Source organism: Erigeron canadensis, chromosome 6 (genome assembly GCF_010389155.1).
Source record: "Erigeron canadensis isolate Cc75 chromosome 6, C_canadensis_v1, whole genome shotgun sequence".
Lineage (NCBI taxonomy): Eukaryota > Viridiplantae > Streptophyta > Magnoliopsida > Asterales > Asteraceae > Erigeron > Erigeron canadensis.
In genome coordinates this window covers 3514740-3537131 of record NC_057766.1, presented here as the reverse complement: position 1 = coordinate 3537131, position 22392 = coordinate 3514740, and the positions used below count along the sequence as shown (strand labels likewise).

Here is a 22392-nt window from a genome sequence, read left to right as displayed (position 1 = left end):
GGGAAAAAAAGCCGGCTAAACCAACTATATTGGGTCTACCATCAGGTAGCCAGTCATTTTTTCTTTTTTTAATTTTATTTTGAGTTTTTTTATTTAATAATATTAATTACATGGATATTCCAACTCATTTTTCTTATATAAAACAAACAAAAAAAAAAGTTTGAATTGGAGGAAAACTCAAGAACCAAACATCAAGCTGCATACAAATCATATATCATCATCGATCGGTATGTATATTTACATATGTATTTATTCACAATAAAACATGATTGATAAATAAGTCAATACAATAAACGGTATATTCGAGACTAATGCTACTTACTAACAAACAAAGTGTATCGCTCGATTTTATTTATGATAGAAATCTATCGAAATTTCTTTCAGCGACTTTTTCTTTTAAAACTACCGGGTCGATTCCCTTGTTATACTCTTTCTTTCACCTATTATTCAGATCATCTCATTATCTCAAATATAGAGAATTTGAAAATCAAATCTCACAGATACCAAATCAATTTACTATCCCAATTCAATCGAAATCAAATTAATATCAATCTAAAATTTAGTCATAAAGTATTCGAAGTCCACCTTCCAATTTGATGAAGATCTAAATCTGAATGCCAAATAACAATCTGAGCTCTTCAATTCGGTTGTAACTGTTTTTAAACTGTTTATCAGAGGAACTGAAAAAAGATGAGATTTGGTAGGTTTTGCTAGAAACCGAATATAGCCAAGAAAGTGTAACGTTGGAGGGTTGTGGCGGCATGGTGGTTACTTTCAGGTGGTGTGGCGGTGACGACAAGACTTGGGGGTGGCGGCAGAGGTGGCGTTTGGTGGTGTTGGGGGTTGGTTGGTCGCCCTTTGTTGCTTAGATGACGTTGGAGGTGTACTCGTTTTTCCCGACGAGTTAGCAGTCTGGCGATGGGGTTGGCTGAAACTGAAGAGCGGAAGAGATCAGAGTGGGGGAGAAGAATACAAGTATACAGGTGGAATAAAATCATACAACAACATCATGGGCTTTTCCGTTTGATTAACGTGAATAATGGGTTTGTTTTCATTCACTTTCATCTTGTTATTGTTTTCATTGATTTTGCCTTTCAATTTGGGTTTTGTGTTTGTGAGATACGTAAATAATGACGATGATTATGAAGAGTGAAAATGATATTATGATGATGATGAATAATGAAAGCATACCAGATCAAATTAGATTGATATTCTGAAAAAGTGGGGTCCACATAAATATTAAAATGTATACCGGGTAGAAATATCATTTAGCCGGTAAAAGTCCAATATAGTTGGTTTAGTCGGTTTTTTCCCCTATGATAGAACGGAATTTTGTTTTGACCTCAATAAAGTAAAAAGTGACAAGTTGAGGTACTTTCCAAGTAAAAAACCCTTGATTTAATGTGGAAAATTTTAACATGTCCTATAAAAATCCTTGAAATCATTCTGGTTATTCTGGTTACCAGAGAAGAACTATCAGAGAGCAATTTGTTGTTCTTTTAAGTTCATGTTTATGTTAGGTATATTTTGATATTCGAACAAATGTGTATTTGTGGTGCCGTCTTTGTGAACTTTTCTAGGTGGGACATGTACGAGAGACTATAACACTATGTGTCTATGTGTGAGAGACCATGAGCTTGTACAACGATGATATGTTAGCGTAAAATATGACGTTGTGTAATTAGGAATGAGCAAAACTAAACCAAATAACAAGAATCCATAAACAAACAAACAAAAAAATAAGCAAACCAAAATCCCACTGTAAATGAAAAAACGATTTTATGACGTTTGCTTATGGTAAAACCAAACCAATGGGGTAAAACCCAGTGGTACCGTACCCCTATAATGGGGCTTGGGGGCTATACGGCTTGGGTTCAAATCTCGTCCCCAACCAAGTCTTTAGGGGTTTTTACAGGGCATGCGTCTATGCGGTAAACGTACATGAGTACCAATAGATACATGGACCCAGAGGGTGGCTATCCATCTACCTTTTTGTTTTCTTAGGTAAAACCAAAATAGTTCTTTTGGTTATGGGATACATCATACATGTCAACTCAAACCATATAAACCAAACCTAACTATTCCTCCGTATATCTTTTAAAGGTTAGTTTCACCATATACTTATACTTATTTTTATCAAATGTCATTAATTAATAGTAAAAAAAATTAAAAAATAAAAAAAAATTATACATGTTATTTACTTGCTCGTTACACTTGTTGACGCAGACGAAAATTTAAGATAGATAATCGATTCTAAGAATACTCAGGAACAACTCTTCCAATTATCGCTGATTCAAAAGAAGAATACCGATAATCAGGGGAAATTCGCACACACTACCACGCACACTCGTGTATAGGGAGGAAAATATGAAATTTCATATATCAAAAAACTCAAAACTCCTTTTACAAAACACCTTAACACCCTATTTATAATAATCCTAACACCTCTAAAATAGGAAATAAATCAATACATAATTATCCTAATAAATTAAAAAGATAACTTATAAAAATAAAATATAACTTCATAAAATAAAAGATCACGCTGCATCACTTGTTCTCTACATATTCTATTATAACTAGCACGCTACCTGCGCAATACGACGGTGGTCGTGGCAATGATGATGTGGTGGTGGAGGCGACTGTTGGTGGTAGATGAGGTGTCGAGTGGTGTAGATAATTGATGTAAAAGCTAGGTTAATGAAGATATTTTAAAAGACAAATGATTTATAGTGTAATTAATTATTAACGTTAAGGAGGTAGTGTAGGTGAAAATATTTCAAGGGGTGCCAAGTAAAAATATTACATATTTTTCAACACTTCTAAAAATTAAATGTTATTTATAAATAATACTAGAGGGATGTTCGCGTGATGCGGCGGTTATGGTGGTAGCGACGAAGGTGTGACGCCGCCGCAGTGTGGCGGCGATGTGCGGCGGTGACGGTGGTGGTGGCGTGGTGGTAAAAGTAAATTAATTGATGTAAGAGGGGTTAATATAGTTTTTTAAGAGCGGGAGGATCTATGTTATAATTTATTTCATTAAGGATATTATATGTAAATAAGTGAAAATGTATAAATTAGTAAAAAAAAAAAAGAGGAGTAATATGGTAATTTCAAAATCTTAATTACTTTAAAGGGAGGGGGTAGTTTGCTTTATAAAGTAGTATAGAAACCACCGGGTTGATAGCCCAGTGACCACTGCCCCCTTCACAAGGGATCTAAAAGTCTGTAAGGCGCGGGTTCGAATCTTGGAGCAACCCAGTATTCGTTATTCCCACCTACTACCTGGGGAAGTCACCGGGATGCCAATATGCGCTAGTGCGGCATGGTACTCAAAAGGGTACAAGGGGCTAAGTGGTTCCCTTCCAATTACCATTTTTTTTAGATAGAAGTATAGATAGTATATAATTAATAAAATGTTAAATGAAGTTCTTAGGGCTTCATCTAATGTTTGTAAAAAGTTGTATCTTTTCATATCAAAAGTCTACTCTCTAAATTTTATGTTAAATGTATAACTATTTAATTTACCTTCATGAAAACCCTTAGGGCTTTGTACAAAACCCTAAAAAACCCTTATAATTATGCTATATTTAAAAATTTTTGAAATTGAAAGAAGATTTTCAAGGCAATAAGTATGTGTTGTATTTTCTAATTAAGTTACTCTGTAACTAGATATTTGTTATATTTATATTCATATGAGTTTTTTTTTTTTTTTTGAAAATTAGTTGTTATGGATTGCTATTTTGTTTCGAACATTCAGTCGGTATACGATATTAGAGAAACCTCACTATATAATAGTGAAGCCTTGCGTATACCATAAACAACGCGATGTTGACCATGAGCCGTTACAAGTATTCGGAGAAAAAGATTACTGTTTTTGAAAAACGAACAAACCAAGGAAATTCAATTATAAACCAAACATGCAAAAGTCAATCAAATAAATAGAAAATGTAACAAGTATCAACTATAAACTGAACACAAATAATTTGACATATCTTTGTTTCTGGAACAAAAATGTATAAAATTTCACTCGACGTAACGCTAGGGCACACAAAGTTTTGTTTAAATCGAATAATTATTATGTTTATTAGCATGGTACCCGCGCGATGCAACGGTGGTCGTCACGGCGACAGTGTGGTGGTGGGCTGATTATTAATGGCGGGGACGGTGTCGTGTGGTGTAAGTTATTGATGTAAAAGTAATTGATGTAAATGGTTAATGGAGATATTTTGAAAGATAAGTGATTGATAGTGTAATTTAATTATTAATGTTAAGTGGATAATGTAGATAAAAATATTTTAAGGGGTGTTATGTGTAAATGTTACACAAGTTTTAACATTTCCATAAATAAAAAACTAATCTTTTTATCATATAACGAGATGAGTATCCATGCAATGCGGCGTTTATGGCAACGGGTGATGATGGTAGCGGTGGCGGTAACGATCTGGTTATTAATCTAGAAGTAATTGATGTAAATGGTTGTGTAGTTATTTTATGGTTAAGAGATGTATCCTATGTAAATAATTTTATTAATTATATTATAGGTATATTAAGTGTAAATATTTAATTTAATGAATATAGGAGATAGATAGTTTGGATAAATTTAATTGGAAAATATTTTAGGGATATATTGGTTAGATTTAGTGTGTGAGTTAAGAATGTGATGAGAATTAAGGGTATTTTAAAGGTAGAAAGTTGAAAAAAGAGAATAATAGTTTGTTTTATTATAGAGTATAGGAGTATAGATATAGAAATCTATGTATCTATAATATAACTAAAAGAGGTGGTTGGGATACACTTGACACCCATAATCCCCCTCCTTGAACCTAATATACTCTCTTCTCATTAATCCTCAATTTTTTATAATATATTTTATTATCTATGACTGACCGTTTATTTTTAATTAAAATAAATTTATTATTTTTTATCTATATCTATAAATACATATAAACCCAAAAATCCCCAAAAATCTATCGCACAAAAAGAAACCCTACGTCCTACTTTTTGTACGTTCTACTTTTTGTTCGGCAAATAATAAAAGTTCGACTACCTTTTTGTTCATATAATTTATATGACGACTACCTTTGTTTGACTACCTTTTTGTTCATATAATTTATATGATTTTAATTTAGTAATTCTTATGTTATTGTTATTGTTACTGATTTTAATTTAGTTTGTTATCTATTATAGGAGGTTCATTATGACTTCTTCTTCAACAACAAAAAAGAAAACCACATTAGTTCATCTTGAAGAGCTTAAACCAACACATGTTAACCATCATCCACGACTCCGTGTTGTGCATGTATGGACTGTTCTGAAGTTGAGCAACCCGAAGAAAATCAAAACGTTTGAGATGGTTTTTATTGATGAATTGGTATGTTTTTTTTTTCCAAATTATATAGTTTACACTTTTAAAATATATGAAACTGCAAATTTTTATTTAACTTAAGTTGAAAAAAAAAAGGTAAACTAGAATCAATATATATATATAAAGTTAATTTTCGTATGTTTTTTTTTTTGTTTTCGTATTAATTAAGTTTTATATGACTTGGCTAATCTAAATATTATATATTAACTTTTGTATTTGTAACCTACATAAACTCTTAGGATTTTTAAGTTGAAAAAAAAGAGATAAACTATAATCAATATTTATATGAAGTTAATTTTCGTATGTTTCTTTTTTAGTTTTCATATTAATTAAGTTTTATATGACTTAGCTAATCTAAATATTATATATTAACTTTTGTATTTGTAACCTATACAAAATATAACTAAAAGAATGTGAAAAGAAAAAGTACTACCTTCATGTCAAGAGGGTTTGCAATTTGGTCATAAAAATTCAACGCTTGCACTATGAAGTTGGCATGAGCGTTTACTGAACCAAACCATGTGACCTGCACAATAATAAAAAAGGCCTGATGTAGAGTCTTTCCTCATAACCAAGTGTTCATTCATAAGGCAAAAGCAAACATTCATGAGATGTAAGTATATATGAGTTTGGTAAAGAAAAGCACATTATAAGAATGGAACAACCTGAAGTTGTAAGTAGCACTTAGGTATATGTCGAAATTTCTATAATAAAGTCCCATCATAAAATAGTGAAAATATACTTGATGTTTAATCAAACCCCTAATGTGAGCTACTATCTACCACAAACAAATTGCTAAGAGTATAATTCTGATTATTTGCAGGGAACTACCATTCATGGTTTCGTCAATGGTGAATGGGTGAAAAATTTTAGGAGTATTTTGACCGAGTAAGTGGCTAGCTAGCAAATTTCCAAGTTGATAGAAGCGCTGGAACCTGGCGTTACTCGGATCATACATATAAGATCACCTTTCAGCCTGCACTCTGGTCAAAGTTCTTGACAACTATTTCGGTCCTATGCACCATTTTGATTTTAAAACTTTTGAAGAAATCATTGATCACACCCTATCAAACAATCAGATCATTGGTACGCTAATTTTCTTTTTAAAAAGGTTTGTTTTTAAAAAATTCATGACATTTGTTTTTGATATTTTAGGTTTCCCAATGAACATATTTCTATCATACTCATTTACAGATAATGAATAATTTTTAATTCGCCACGTTTATTTTCTTTTATAAGTTTAATTAGCGTATGTTTAAACTTTTTATCATTTGTGTATCAATACTCCACATTGGACGTTGTTACTGTTAGTGTGTGTATCAGCGTCTACTTTATTTATTACAAATTTGTGTGACATACACAATTGGATGTCGTTTGAATTGCAATAGGTATAGGTAGAATCGGCATGATGGTATGCTGTTTGAAAGCAATCAGGATGGGTAGTAGCTGCCACCAAACACTTGAAGTAATTTTGGTTTAGGCTGTCATATTATATATGGCTGTGATATTGTTTTCATTTGAGACAAAACGGAGGGAGTTAGCATAGTGTATCCCTGCATCGCCTTTTACATGCAACACAAATATCCAAAATTCTAAATAGGCGCATTAAGGACTAACCCGTCTATTTTGAGGTAAGAACATATATATGGTAACACATTAATTACTATGCTATGACGATATCTGGCTTGCCTTTGATCAAACTTGCAACTAATCTTAGTGAATTTATACACCTTTGTTTGTTGTTTACCGTTGTAACATCCTAAAACTTTTTGACGTTGACCGTTAACGACCGTTAGTTATTATGTGTTTTATATGTGCTTACGTGAATTAAATGATTTACGTGAGATATCTGTTAAAACTATTTAAAATAATGAAGTTAAAGTTGATAATGATTAATGAAGTCAATTAATGTTCCCGATAAGATATAAGGGTCGATAATTGTTCCCGTAGGCGTTAAAAGAGTCGTTAAGGGCCGAAACGAGTTGTAACGAAGTGCGAGGGCCTAGATGTAAAATTTTAAAAGTTATTTTAGTATATAAAGGGTATGGAGGTCGACCATAGGCAGAAAAATCAGATCAAAAACCCTAGAAAAGTATTTCACACAAGACCTAGGTTAAACTTCAAGATCTAGTTGATTTCGGGTGATTTCAGAAGGGTTTTTGCTAGCTTTTCGATCCATTAATCATCCCTACATGTAATATGTCAGTAATATAATGTTGATTAAGTTTTAAAGTAGGTTTTATCTCTATAAAATCGACCGTGAGGGTTGGGATGGATTAAAGTTGATGTTTTCGGTTAAAAACGACGTTTTCATGAGTTAAATTGTTAATAGAGATGATATACTGTATCAAGATGCAAACTTTAATAATGAATAATGTTGTTAAGATGTATTAGAGTGTATAGGAACCGTAGAGTTCATGGTAGATGTGTGATGGTCGAAATTGCTTACAAAACTAAGGGTTTACTAGATCTGAAAATTTAGTAATATTGAAAAAATCACATCTCTTTCAATTAAACGAGTTAGGAGATGAATCTTACAATTTTGAAAAGGTCTATGTGTTCTCTTGAATCCATAGAACAAAGTTTCTGGTGAATTTGCCCAAAAATAGCCGAAAAGTGTCGATTTCCAAAAGTGGTCGAATTTCGGACGATTTTTGTAGACCCATCTTGTAAATGTCATAAATCATTCATTAGAGATCTTCAAGAGTCAAACTTTATATTTATGGAAAGGTCTTTGCATTCCCTACATTTTTTAATAACTAAGTTTTGACTCATTTAGTCGTCTTGAGGTCGAAAAGTCTCCTGCAAGTGAGGGGTGTGAGTCTGGAAATTGATATCGGCGAGACCACCCATGGGCTCGGCGATACCAGCTAGGAGAAGGGTTCTAAGCGCCTTTAAGTATCTAGTTGACTTATTCCATCCTTCTTGTATCATAGATTGTCGTGAACACTTGTCAAGCACGGTAAACACATTTGTGATTGTTGAGTACTCCATTGAGGTAAGATACACTACTTTGACACGCCGAGGGTTCAACAAAAACATAGTTTTCATATAATAACTTCCCCAAATGGTATCTTGTTTGCTTATGGGTATTCGGGATTATACGGGAGGTGATATGGGCTATGTAGATGAATATTGAAGCCTGAAATGCTACCCCAATGATATGTATTGTTATGATATGTTGATATGATGGAATAAAATATGTGATGACATGAAAAGTCTATGATGTAAATATAAATTGACACGATATTAATATGGTAAACATCTTTTACCACACGAGGGACAACAAAACATAGTTTTCATAAGTTAACTTCCCCAAATGAATGTTTATATGCTTGTATGTATTTGGGAATGAATGGGATGTTACTATGGGGTATATTATGATTACCATTGATGATGAATGGTAAGTTTAAGCATGCTATGATGAAATGAAATATGTATATGTTATGTTATGATGATATGATGGAATAAAGTATGTGATAAGATGAAATGTTTATGATGCAAATATAAGATGACATGATGTTAATACGATAAGATGTTATGTTAATATAAAGATATGATGCTATAATGCAATTGACGATATGATGACGCGATGCTATGATTTTATGATAATGAAATGATATGACGATATGTTTCTATCAAGTTAAGAAGATATGATGCTAATATGACATGACGATATTATGTTATATGATATCACGATATGATGATTTTATGAAATAACGATATGATGTTATGAATGATACGTTGATATGAATGTAAATGATATGACGATGCGATGCTAATATGTGATGAAGATATGATGATGTATGTATGTCATATGATTAGTTGCATGGCTTGAACACCTAGTCACTAGATTCTATAGGTTTGCCATGACACGTGCACAATTAAGGGCCCTAAAGTAAAGAAAGATGTATGTGATTAGTTTAGGTGAAAGTGTAGCCTAAGCTAATATAAAGTAAAGAAAGATATATGTGATTGGTTTAGGTGAAAGTGTAGCCTAAGCTAATATAATAAAGAAGTCTCGAGCATAATTAAAGTTGTGTTAAGCTTAACCCATGCTAGTTCTTCGGAGTTAGTGTGTACGTGGTCACGTGGTGTGGGAATCTAGATAGGCCCGTGGCATAGTTATGTTTGAGTGTATCCGGGTGGAGTAACTAACCACTACACGCGCAAAGTTCAAATGGTATACTCAGTTGGATCGACATTGTCTTTCCTTAACGACGACGATGGACCACCGTAAGGTCTACCCATCAAGTCGGGTGTGAGGTCCCCATGTAAGGTCTTATGGCCGCCTACACACAACCCCACATCCCTAAGTATGTGTGGCTTATGTCACATAGCCTACATCTAGGCAAAAGAAAAGTAAAGAAATAAAGAAAGTAAAGAAAGATGAAAAGTAAAGCTGTATGATGATAGACACATTTAGGACTACGATGAATTTCTAATGTGTTAACTTATGTATGTTGCTTTAATATTGATGATATGATCTTGCTAATGTATGATATGATGGACACCATAATAATGTGGTGATCTTAACGTGCTATGACGAATATGTGATATTAACAATATGAAATGTTTTTGTTAATATATAATGAATTGACAATGTTTTAATAAACTCATGTTATCTTACTTAGCTTTAAAAGCTAACACTTGCTCTTTTGAAAAAGGTTGTTCCCTTAGGTTAAGTAGGTTGAGCTAGTGAAACACTTAGCTTGGTGAGGCGGGTAGTAAGAAGACATTGAGTTTTCCCGCTTAGTCATTTATGTTAGCCTTTTGATGATTGGTTACTTTTAATATGACTAATGTATTGATTATGTTGATATTTATGTTGGTGCCAAATCTGGATTATTTATACTATTTTAATGATATGAATGTTGTAACACCACTTTTATGAATGAACTATCCATTAAAGGTTAGTTATGTTTTAAAGATTCTATTTTTCGCATTTCTAAATGTCGTTAAGCAAAAGCTTTTGAAAATCCAGATTTTAAAATAACGGATGTTATAATCGCATTGTATACTACACATGTCAATAAATATTACAGTATAATAATCATTGATCTATCTATGTAAATATAAACCACATATTTTATTATTTACTAAAAACCAATCTATAATAAGCATTGATCGATATATATATAAAGTATTGTTTGACTTATATGTCATCGGACAACTAAGAAGGGTTTTTATTTTACTTTCTTTTTTCATTAAATATATAAAAAAATTCTATTCATTCTATATTTATTAGCCTGGTGTTCGCACGTTGTAGTGGGGATGAACGGTGCTGATGGTGTTTATTGCGGCGATAGAGATGAAGGGCGGCGGTGGATATGGAAGGCGGTGTCTTAGGGTGGAGATGGAAGGCGGTGGTGGAAGGGTCGGGTGTGTGTTACGATTAGTCAGAAATGGGTGAAAGAGGTTAGCTTTATTTTTAAGTAAGGGTATTTTTGGAAGGAAAAAAAATGCTTAATGTCTTAATCTCTATTCTCTTTATAAGGGATTATAGATAAGAATAAGAACTATCTCTCAGTCAGATTTAAACCCAAACATTAGTCCAGATTTATACTCTCCAGGCTTTCTAAACAAAATAAAGATGTCAGGCCTTCCAAATCATAAACTAACTCTCAAGGTAGGTACCCCTTTCATGTTGCTCAGGAATATTGATCAAGAACAAGGTCTTTGTAACAGTACGCGATTACAAGTTAAAAGACTTTGTGAACATGTTATCGAGGCAGCAGTTATTTCAGGCAGTCACATCGGACACATAACATATATACCACATATGAAAATGACAAGTTCATTTAAGAAAATGCCTTTTCAATTTCAACGAAGACAGATCCCTCTTTCCATTTGTTTCGCAATGACTATAAACAAAAGCCAGGGGGGCATTCGTTGAAAAACGTGGACCTTTATTTACCTAAGCCAATTTTCACTCATGGCCAACTATACGTTGCAATGTCGAGGGCTAAAAGTAGGAAAGGATTGAAAATCCTTATTTGTGACAAAGATGGACGCCCAACCAATCGTACAATGAACGTGATTTACAATGAAGTTCTTCAAAACCTCTGACAATTTAATCTTCAAATATGTCGTTTACTTTGAATAGTTCATACTTTGAATCGTTTTATGTTAGATTTTTACGTATTCTAATTTTTTACATTATTTATTTAATAAACTTGAATTCCAAATTTTTTTAGTTTTGATTAATATATTTTGAGACTACCCGTCCAATGAATAAATATAGATATAGAAGAATATAATTTGATATTTTACTTTATAAAGTAGATTTATTTACTTACACAGACAATGTTAAAAAAATAAAAAAATTTAGATACGAAGTCACGAGCCTTTCCTTTAAATGAGATCTTCACTGACGTGTAGGTACGTGATAGGTTAAGGCACGTCATCACGTACAGCAGGGCCCAGTTTCACTATCTTATCTTTAAACTCAAGATCAAAGTAGATATTTTTTTTTTACACGAAAACAAATCTTAAAAAAAAAGTAATAATGATAAAAGAATAATATAAAATATCTATCTATCTCTTAAATTAATATCACAAAATTGTGATGATATCATTTTATATTAAAGAAAGACTTCTTAATATATAATCTTGATTTTTTTATGACATCATCCAATATTAATTAAAAGTAAGAAAAAAAAAATATAATGGAAATTTATTCTAATTATGACTTTAAAATATTTTTCGTAGATAATCATAGAAAGTTTATATTGAAATGGGAAACAAATATATAGATCGAAATTAATTATTATAATATCAACTTACTCAAAATATACAATATAATAATATTCAACGTAATAAAAGTTAAACACATTCATTATGGTGTATCATTATAAAATCAAATTCTATTCAAATGCCCGCATAATATTCGGGTTGATTAACTAGTATAAAAATAAATGAAAATTTATCCACGAAATAATCATCTTCATGGAGTAATATAATATATTACTTATGAGATAATACCCGATTAAAATTGTATTAAACTTAGAAATACCAAATAAATATTATGGAGCCTTTGTTTCCATATTAGTAATATTAAACTAATAAAAAATAAATAAAATACAGTTTTATTATAAATATTGAAAAATATTCATTGGCACATGAAATGTTATGTGGGATTGAAAGGATAAATTCCAACCATTGGATCATCCGTAAAATACAAAGGCGACCACCACCACCTACTACCATAATTTTCGACCACCACCACCAGTCCACCATCATCTTCGACCACCGACTAACACACAAACACATAGACGTATTCTCTCTCTTCTTTACCGACGGTGGTGCCTGCAAGGGATATGCGGAGCCCGTACCGTATCCAACAACCACCATCTTTTGGATCATTACCTATCAAATCCATATCATTCCCATATGCGTTTAGTGACAACCTCTTTAGATCGGATAAGAGCAACGCCCGTACCATATCCACCGAAAAACGAAGCTGATTATTGTCGGAGATGTCGCCGGCGATTACGTTGTCGCCGCTGGAGATGATGATGACTGCCAGAGATGTCACCATAGATGACGAATGAAGATGATCAGGGAGGAAGATTGGAGATAACTTTCATATGTAAGTTTCCTTTTAATATTCACCATTGATGATTGTTGATCTAAGGGTTCATATTCATCGATCCGTTTGTTTCCACCAAAATTCATGTGTGCATGTGAATACTACTCTGTAATTATTTATCAAAATATAAGAGTATGTAAACAGGTATGTTATAGTTATATTAGATAATGATTATCACATATCTATAATCAAATTTTATTTTATTTTATTGAAAATAATAAAAAAGATTGTCTATCAAGTATTATATCACATTGTTTTAATATGTTAGTAGATATTGTAACAAAGATTTTGATGGCTTCTTTTTAATTATGAGAAATAGTACTTCCTACCATAATTTGCGTTTATAAATAATAATGGATATCCAACACGATGTATATATCATTTTGAATTGCCCTTATCAATTATATTAATAATCAAAGATTGTGATGACATATGATTTTTTAAAATTTGTATTATCACACATCCTTTTAATTTAAGGGTTTTCTAAACACTGCCCCCTAAGCAATTGTTTAGAATTCTATATATGGATGTTATTTATTTTTCATTTAATACAAAATCCCATAACTATTACAACTTTATTTGTACAATATTTTAACATTAAATTTAGCATTAATTTACTTGTTGAGATGCCAAATCATTGTTGTAATGTCAAACATGACACAATTTTTTTCCCGGGTTTTTTTTATGTAGTATACGGGTTCATTTTTTGCCGAAAACACATATATATTTTTCTTATTGCACTTTGAATGAACATGCATCAAAAGAAAGAACGCCATATTCACATTTCAGAATAGAACATTCATCGAATGAACATGCATTGAAAGAAAACGCCATATTCACATTTCAAAGTAGAACCTTCATTTTTACTTCATTGAAATGAAATTTAATTATTCGTAAGAATTAATTTATGTAATGTTTATTTAGTATCACAAAATAATTTTAATTGGAATTGGTGTTTTGACTTTTGAGCCTTTCTATTGTATATATGGTAGTTATTTATTATATTTTTTCTTACATTATGTTTACGATATTTGTATTTTTACAATTTCAATTAGCATATTCTGCCTTTAGAATTAAGCTCACTGTGTCTGTTTTTAACTCAAGAATGTCGCCAAGTAAATTAATGCTTGAAATTAGTTTCATTTCCATTGATAAATTAATGATAGAATTAATGTTTAAATATTTTGCATTTCACTGATGAATCAATTAACGTTCAAAATACAAATAAATATGATAAATCAATTGCAAATTAATACTAGAGTTAATGTTGAAATTGGTTCTAATAAATATTATCCATATATAGAATTCTAAACCATTGCCTAGGGAGTAATGTTTAGAAAAACCGTTAATTTAATTGTGACATTATCATATTTTTTATTTGAAGTTCAAAATATCTATTTTTCAAATATGTATCATTAATATATATTTTTATTAAATCTTTATATTATTATGTAAGATTTTAATTACTTTATTTTTTTGTTATAATAGGGCGAAAACTATGGTGTTTTTTTTCCCGATAACTACTGTTAAAGAAAAAAAAAACACTTATTAAGTCATTTTAGATCGAAGATACATGTGTTTGATAATTTGAGGATAAAATTAAGAAGTTATTTTGGAAAATAAACAATTTTTTTTAGTTAGGAATTTCTTAAAAAATAAAGAGAAAATGTCACAAATGGTCCCTATGGTTCTTCATATTATTAAGTTCCTCCCTAACTTTTTTTTTTCGTTGCAAATAGTCCTTGTGTTTTTTGTTATCATTGCTGAAAGCCTCTGACACTAACTTCCGTTAAATCTAGCTGTTTAAACCCTTCATGTGCTAAACATGTGAGGGCATAATCGTCCATATGACCTCCCAAAACACTCGTCCTCTTTTTATCCTCTCATTTTCCAGATCAAAACTATTCTCATCATCATCTCTAACCAACTTATATATTTATTTCTAAATCTTCCTATCATATCAAATAATAATAAAAAAAGAGACTAATTTCTTAAAACTCAAAATTTAGATATAAAACCCAAATCTAATCCATACACATAGTGTAAAAACTCATTGATCAAAACCTCATTTTTCCTCGTGAAAAATCCCATGTAGCCTTTTTATTATATTATAATAGCAAAACCAAACAAAGCCTCTTCACAATCAGAAAAGGAAACCTAATTTTGGCACCCATGGCCCGCGATACCACAACCAACAACCAACGCCACCACATACGACCTACAGATTCATCAAGCCAGATGAGAGCGAAAGGGAAGATCTATTTCCAAACGGGCATGGATCTCTAAAACAACTGCGTTAAATCGTTGACTGATGATGATGTAACGCCGCCACCATCTAGACCAACCACCACCATCTCCGATATAGCGGTGTGTTTTTATTTTTGAAATAAGTATTGAATGTTTGTTTGGTATCTGTAAATGAGTTATTTGGAGATTCAGTTTCCTTTTTTTCTTTATATTTCTCGATCAATGATGGTGTGATTCGAATAGTCGACCAAGTTCAAAATGAAATATAACAATCAAAGGAAAGTTTGGTGGGGAATGTGATATACGCTCTCCTCAAGCCAAAAAATAAAATAAAATATGGTGACAAATTAATTGGTGTTAGGTAGGTTATGTTGATGGCAATTGAATCTTCGTTTCTCAAACACTAAATTTCTATTTTCTGATGATTATTTTGTGTTTGGATGATAGGAATATGTGAATTATTTTGTGTATAGAAATATACATATAGATATAGATACATGAGTGGTTATTATCACTGGGTATAAAGAAGAGTTGAAGATAATGATGATTGATATTTGCAATGGAAGGAATATGAAGAAAAGAAGAGTGTTATTTATGTAAATGGACAATTATATCCTCATAAATAAACTTAAACTAACCGAAGTTAGTGTCAGGGCCTTCTGGCAACAATAACAAAAAACACATGGACTATTTGCAACGGAAAAAAAAAAGTTAGGGAGCAACTTAATAATATGAAGAACCACAAGGACCATTTGTGATATTTTCTTTAAAATAAAATATATAAACCACATTAAAAGAAGTATGATTAATTAGTCTAAACAGCCAAATTATCAATGTAATGATGAATTATGAATTTTTTTTCATTTCTTACCACATGTTTTCGTCTTATCATTAAATTGATAATTAGGTTTTTTTTTTTTTTTCCAAAAAGAAAAGTTATCGCATGTTTTCGTTAAGAAAACACAGAAAGATAATTTAGATCGAAGATAAATATCTTTGATAATAATTTGAGGACAAAATAATGAAGGATAGAAAATACAGTGTCCTTGATAATTTTTGAGGATAAAATAAAGAAGTTATTCAAAAAAATAAAAAATTGCATTTTCTTAAAATAAACTATATAACCATTTAAAAAAAAAAAAAAAAAAGTTATGGCATGTTTTTGTTGAGAAAACACAATTTATTTCCATCCAAAAACTCACCTCTCCGACCACCAAACAAAAAATCAAAAAATCAAAAAACAAAAAAACGAAAAACAAAACCCCTCATCCTCATTGTAATGCAAAAATAAAAATACATAATAATAATAATAATAATAACAATAAAAAATAGATAAGAGAATTTGTAAATGGAGAAGATGAAAGGGAAGAGGCCCATCCAGGTGGTAAGAACATGGGTGAGAAGACAACCACCAAAAGTCAAAGTATTAATGGGTTTTATTATGGGAATAGCAGCCCTTGTTTTCATACGGATGCTTGTTTACGATCATGATAATCTTTTCATTGCTGCTGAAGCCGTTCACGCCCTCGGCATTTCTGTTCTCATTTATAAACTCGCCACCGAAAAAACCTGCGCCGGTAATAATAATAATTATTATTATATATATAATTTTTTTTTATATGGTAATGGCAAATTTATGAATGTAGCTTTTAAACGTGTGTTGGGTTTGGTATATAAAAAGGATTAGGGGTGTAGCTTGTTGACAATATGTTATTTAATTAATTTCTAGTCGAAAAGAAAAATAATCAATAATTTGTCAATTTGTGGGGATTAATTATTGATTTTTGTGAAGTTGAAGTTTTGATTAGGCATTTTGATTGGTTTTAGTTTGATTAATGATATTGAATTGAATTATATATATATATATATATTAGTTTTTAAATTTGGGATTTTGTAAAATGTTAAATGACTTTTTCCTTTTTGTATTGTTTTGTGAAAAAAAAATGAAAGAATGTTATGATTTATGCATTTTATTTAGTTAGGAGGATCTGATTGTATGGATTTGTGATCCTTCAGCAAGAAAGTATTTGCATGCAAATTCGAGACGAACGAGCCTCGTGTTCTTTCGTTTAGGGGGCAACCTTTAACAATTCTTTCAAGAGTTTGAGCTACAATATATTTGGCTGTCGAAAGCTTCTTCTGCATTGATTATTGCTTTACTCCGGCTGTTAACTTCAATTGATATTTGCAAATAATCATTTTTTTTTGTCTTCGTGTGTCCCTTATGGATTTTTATTGAAGCTTTTGTTGAATCAACAATCTCTGTGTGTCATAAGTTTTTTGTCTAGATGTGATTTCTGCTATTCCGTCCCGGAAAAGATATGCGTTTGGGTTATTTTGATATTGAAGGGGAAAACAGAATTACATGTTAAATTTGTATGATTTGGTTCTATGGCTTTGATGATGTTATCTGTTGTCTGCATAAAATTGAAAATTCACAACAATTGTAGTAATGAAGATGACCACTATTGATTTGGAAAAAAACTTTGCAGTTCATTTCATTGGAAGCTACGACAAATTTTCTTCTAGTCCCGAGCATATTTAGAGACCCTGGCCACGTGATAAGATATCATTGCATACAACTTTGAGATGGGTTTGTCAAACAGATCTCTTGATCATTCTCTTAAAAAGCAAACTTCAATAAATTCGTATAAAATATATATTAGAAATTGGAACCTTGAGTCGTACAAACTGATGGAAGTAGACATAAGTATCAGGGAATAGATTGGTTCATGTTACAAGGAAATAATTAACATATTTCTTGCTTTATTTGATTAATCCATGGTATGGTCATTGATTGATCACGTGATTATTTGAGTATTACATTGCCCAGTTGTATCCATTATGATGAGTTGCGAATTTTCCAGCTCCTAAAAGTGTTCTATATATGATATTTACTCTGTAAAAAAAATAGTGTTTAGAACATTAAAATGTAGAAATTCCTTCATATGTTTTTTTTTTCTTTCAATGGTTTTGACAAATAACCTGTTTAGGTATTAAATATACTCTCTAGATTCTATTTGGACTTTGAGAATTCAAGTATATTATTTTCATGGTGGCTCGCTGCAGGACTTTCTTTGAGATCACAGGAACTTACGGCTATCTTCTTGGGTTCTAGACTCTATTGCAGTTTTGTAATGGAATATGATGTACACACTTTATTGGACTTGGCTACATTGGCTACTACCATATGGGTCATCTATATGATGCGTTTTAACCTAAATGCTAGTTACATGCATGAAAAAGACAACGTTCCGAATTATTATGTTGTAAGTTCTTAATCATTTTCACTCTCCTTTCTTGGACATCTTAATTTGTTTTTGATGATGCTTGAATCACATTTAGTAGTTTCTGATTTTATTGCAAATCGTCACATTTTATGATACGACGCAGGTGATTCCATGTGCTTTATTGTCTCTAGTGGTTCATCCCACAACACAGCATCACATTGTAAACAGAATTCTATGGGCCTTTTGTGTTTATCTCGAAGCTGTCTCAGTACTACCACAACTCCGTGTTATGCAAAATACCAAGGTAATAATAATTTTACTTACAATCGTTCTGATTTGTTTGAATTTCTCTATTCATTTACTAACTAGAGTTTATGTTTGTATAGATTGTTGAACCGTTCACGGCACATTACGTTTTTGCTTTAGGGGTTGCAAGGTTTCTAAGTTGTGCCCATTGGATTCTCCAGGTACATGCACCTGTAACATCTCACTTTAGCTTCCATGCATTGGGGTGGTTTGGGATTGTTTATTAAAGTGTCTCTGTGCAAACTGCTGATTTTTGCAATAGATAAGCAATGACAAACACACTCTAAAAATTTGCTTCTCTTCTTATTATATAAAATATAGGGCAATTTTCATGAAAAACGTGAACCTTTTTTCCTAGTTTCCTGAAGAAGGGAACCTATTTCCGTTTCCTTTTTTTAAAGGATTTAAGTATAGAATATTAAATAAAAGAGGAAAGATTGTTGGTTTCGTCAGTTTTAAGCTAAGATTGTCCGACACGTCACTTAATATATCACATTGACAATGAGTTGGATCTGAAAACATATCCACGACCTGGGAACTCTCGTTTGTTTCTCCTAACAGTTTCTCTGAACACACGTAAACACTTTTAAGGACGCTTTTTTATATTTGGTTAAAGCCGAAGAAACTGTCTGGAGTCATGGAGGAAAGTTTTTTGGGTCGTGGATGGATTTTGGATCCAGCTCAGCAGTCCACTTGCAACTTTTATTGACATGTCAAACCACGTTGACAGTTATCGGATGAAACTAACGATCTTCCCCCTTGTTTGATATATAATAATTCAATCCTTTTCATGGAATTCTCTCCAAAATGTAAGTACTGTTAAACAAGGATTTCGGTATGTAGTCCAGATAAGCACTTTAAATCAAGCAATACCGAATACCCTCAAAATGCATCTAGTATACATGATTAAAATATAGTGTTTGGAGTTGCGCTTGAATTTGTCTTCAATGTTTGGGCATAGGTAGCATGTTTCATTGATTAGCTTAATTAGTTGGTTTCACATTTACCTGTAGCAAAACTGATTGTCATATGTTAGATCAAGATTGCCCTTCTTTAACATAGTTTATGCGACTTTTATTCCCATCTCAGAAGAATGCTCTGTTTGGCCATTCTATGTAAGATTTAAATAAATAAATCAAAGATCTCAAACAACTTGTCTGATTATACAACATTAAACAGAAAAAGTGTACACAAACAATATCTATTGGATCACAGTGTATTGCAGACTTTACTCGTTAATCTGGTTTTGATTATCCATGTTCATACTGAACAGTTCTAGGGCATGGTAAAATCCATGCTCCGGTGATACATTATGCACTCATAGATTCTCCATGAGTGCAATTATGCGTGTATATTGAAACCATGATTCTTTGGAATTTGAACATATGCCCGATTAATGAAGCACAATAGCATGTCATCAATTATTTCTGATGAAAGTTGTTTGACATTTCTACAGGTATTGGATACTAGGGGACGCTTGTTGACAGCTTTAGGTTATGGATTGTGGCCGTCGATGGTCCTTCTTTCTGAAATCGTTCAAACATTTATACTTGCCGACTTCTGCTATTATTATGTTCAAAGGTACTTGCACAGCTTTCCTTCAACTTTTTGCATAGTTTCGTTTTATTTCATTTCATGCCAATCAAGCAATATTGGCAGGCTGGGTAACGATCAAAATAAGTTAGGATCGAAATGGATAAATTTTGGTATGGGTCAAAAGAGTTCTGGTTGACCCAAAACCCTTTTTGTCCAAACATTTTAGATATTGTAAATGACTGCGTCCGATATGCTAAACTTGATCTTAGCCAAAAGCCCAAAAGATGTGTCAAATACGCTCACAACAAAATCCACGTGATATTATTTTCCAAATAATGTTATATCAGAGGTTTTTATGCATTGGAAGTACATTTGAACTTTGAACACTTATGATCCATTTGAGTGGTTTTGTTTTTGAACTAATATCTGATTGTCGTTTTTAATAATTAGTTATTTAATTATAGTAATGTCTTGGTGGACAAGTTAGGGCTTTGTCTGGTGGTTCTTTAAATAAGGCTCACAACCAATTGTTTAGGTTGTGAAGAAAATAATTGTCGTTCTTAGGAACTAGGGCTGCTGGACCATTATACCAGATTAGGGCTACTGGAGCATTGTACCAGATTATCTATTATCGTGAATCATCTAGTTAATTCTCTATTTTCTGGTCTGGTACACATCATAGAGTTAAAACATTACGCGAGTTGACTTATTTTAAGTGGATGTGTCTAAATTGCGACCTTTATGATCTGTTTCGTTTGATTGCAGTGTGATGGGCGGGCAACTTGTTTTACGCCTTCCATCTGGAGTGGTGTGAGCTGAAAACTCAGGGTAAACTAGAGCAGGGTCTATGGGACCGATAACTCTCCACTAATAGAGGTAGTAAGCAACAATTTGTTTTTTATATTTTTCTTTCTTTTTTGGGTATGCATATTATGTATGTCACGATGGGATTGTAGGAGAGTAACGGGGTTACATTTCCTTGCAAGCCATTACCCTGTTAAATTATGTAAAATATCTTATCTATATCTTAGATTTCTAGAGGTTGTATGGAGTTAGCGTTTCTGTGTCAAAACTTTTATCGAAGACATAGTTTGTAGAATGGTTTGTTTTCGTTTGAAATATGTTTAGATGGAGTTTGAGATGAACAGTTTGGAGTGTTTTGATGGTTCCTGCTTGCCTGCTTACTAAACTCTGCCTAATATGCAGATGAACACTTGTAAATAAGCTAATTTCTGAACACCTGTTTAGCGAGTCTTTTGCTATTTATCATCTTACTAAATATAGCCAAATATCGTATGGGTGAAATATGCAAAATTTGTGTTAATATCTGCAGAATGAAATTGACCAATTACAAAGTGATTGTAGGCTGTGAAAACAAAAAATTGGATCTCATGTAAATGAAATTGAAAACCTTTTTCGCTTGTACCAAGTTAACTGTGTTTAAACAATTGCGTTGCACAAGAGTAGTGGCCGCAAACAACATAAACAAAATTTCAGTACATGGTCTACTATACTTGAAGTTAAGCCGGATATGTTTTTCATAATCCTGTTTCTTTCTTTTTTTTTTTTTTTTTTTTTTTGTGTGTGTGTGTGTGTGTGTTTTTTTTTTACTTTAAAGAAATTTGTGAAAATGGGTTTGTTTATAAAACCATCAAAAGTTTGCTGAATTTCATGTGTGTATAGATTTTCCTTTTTCTCGTCAATTATTGAATGAGAAAAACGTATATTGATAAAAAAAAATAAAATGTTGTTGTAGCCTTTGTAGGAGAGAACTGTGTTGTGTAATTTGATCGTATGTGCGTCATTGAAGGATTATCAAAAATCGGTTACACCAAAAACCGACCAATGTACACGACTACACACACACACAACAAACTAATTGGATTTCGTAGATTCATCCTTACGCCCATCCATAACATTTTGAAATGCTTGTTAGAATTGGTTTCGAACAAAATGAATTAATCAATGTGTCGCTTGAAGTTTTTTTGGTTATGTCGTTTTGATACTTGAACATGTCCAATTTGAGATTATGTTTCTGATTAATTTGTATTTTGTACGCAATGGGTTCTACTCTAAAACCATATAATTATAGATGGAGTAGGTCACAAATTTATTTA

At 31.9% G+C, this 22392-nt stretch overlaps 1 protein-coding gene across 1 annotated transcript; it reads left to right on the top strand.

The window, feature by feature from the left end:
- The first annotated feature begins 16444 nt into the window (after window positions 1-16444).
- LOC122603452 (ER lumen protein-retaining receptor erd-2.2-like) lies at window positions 16445-21420 on the top strand. Its single transcript, XM_043776161.1, has 6 exons — window positions 16445-16780; window positions 18273-18472; window positions 18597-18737; window positions 18820-18900; window positions 20196-20320; window positions 21041-21420. Exons 1-6 carry the CDS (start codon window positions 16552-16554, stop codon window positions 21087-21089), a joined length of 825 nt encoding a protein of 274 aa, XP_043632096.1. The 5' UTR covers window positions 16445-16551; the 3' UTR covers window positions 21090-21420.
- Window positions 21421-22392: the final 972 nt, after the last annotated feature.

What these genes read in the sequence shown, in the direction of transcription:
- LOC122603452 (XM_043776161.1), top strand. Translation starts at nt 16,552, where the DNA reads ATGGAGAAGATGAAAGGGAAGAGGCCCATCCAGGTGGTAAGAACATGG. An exon ending in ACGTTCCGAATTATTATGTT is followed by an intron (nt 18,473 to 18,596) that starts GTAAGTTCTTAA and finishes GATACGACGCAG; the next exon opens with GTGATTCCATGTGCTTTATT. An exon ending in TGCTATTATTATGTTCAAAG is followed by an intron (nt 20,321 to 21,040) that starts GTACTTGCACAG and finishes GTTTGATTGCAG; the next exon opens with TGTGATGGGCGGGCAACTTG.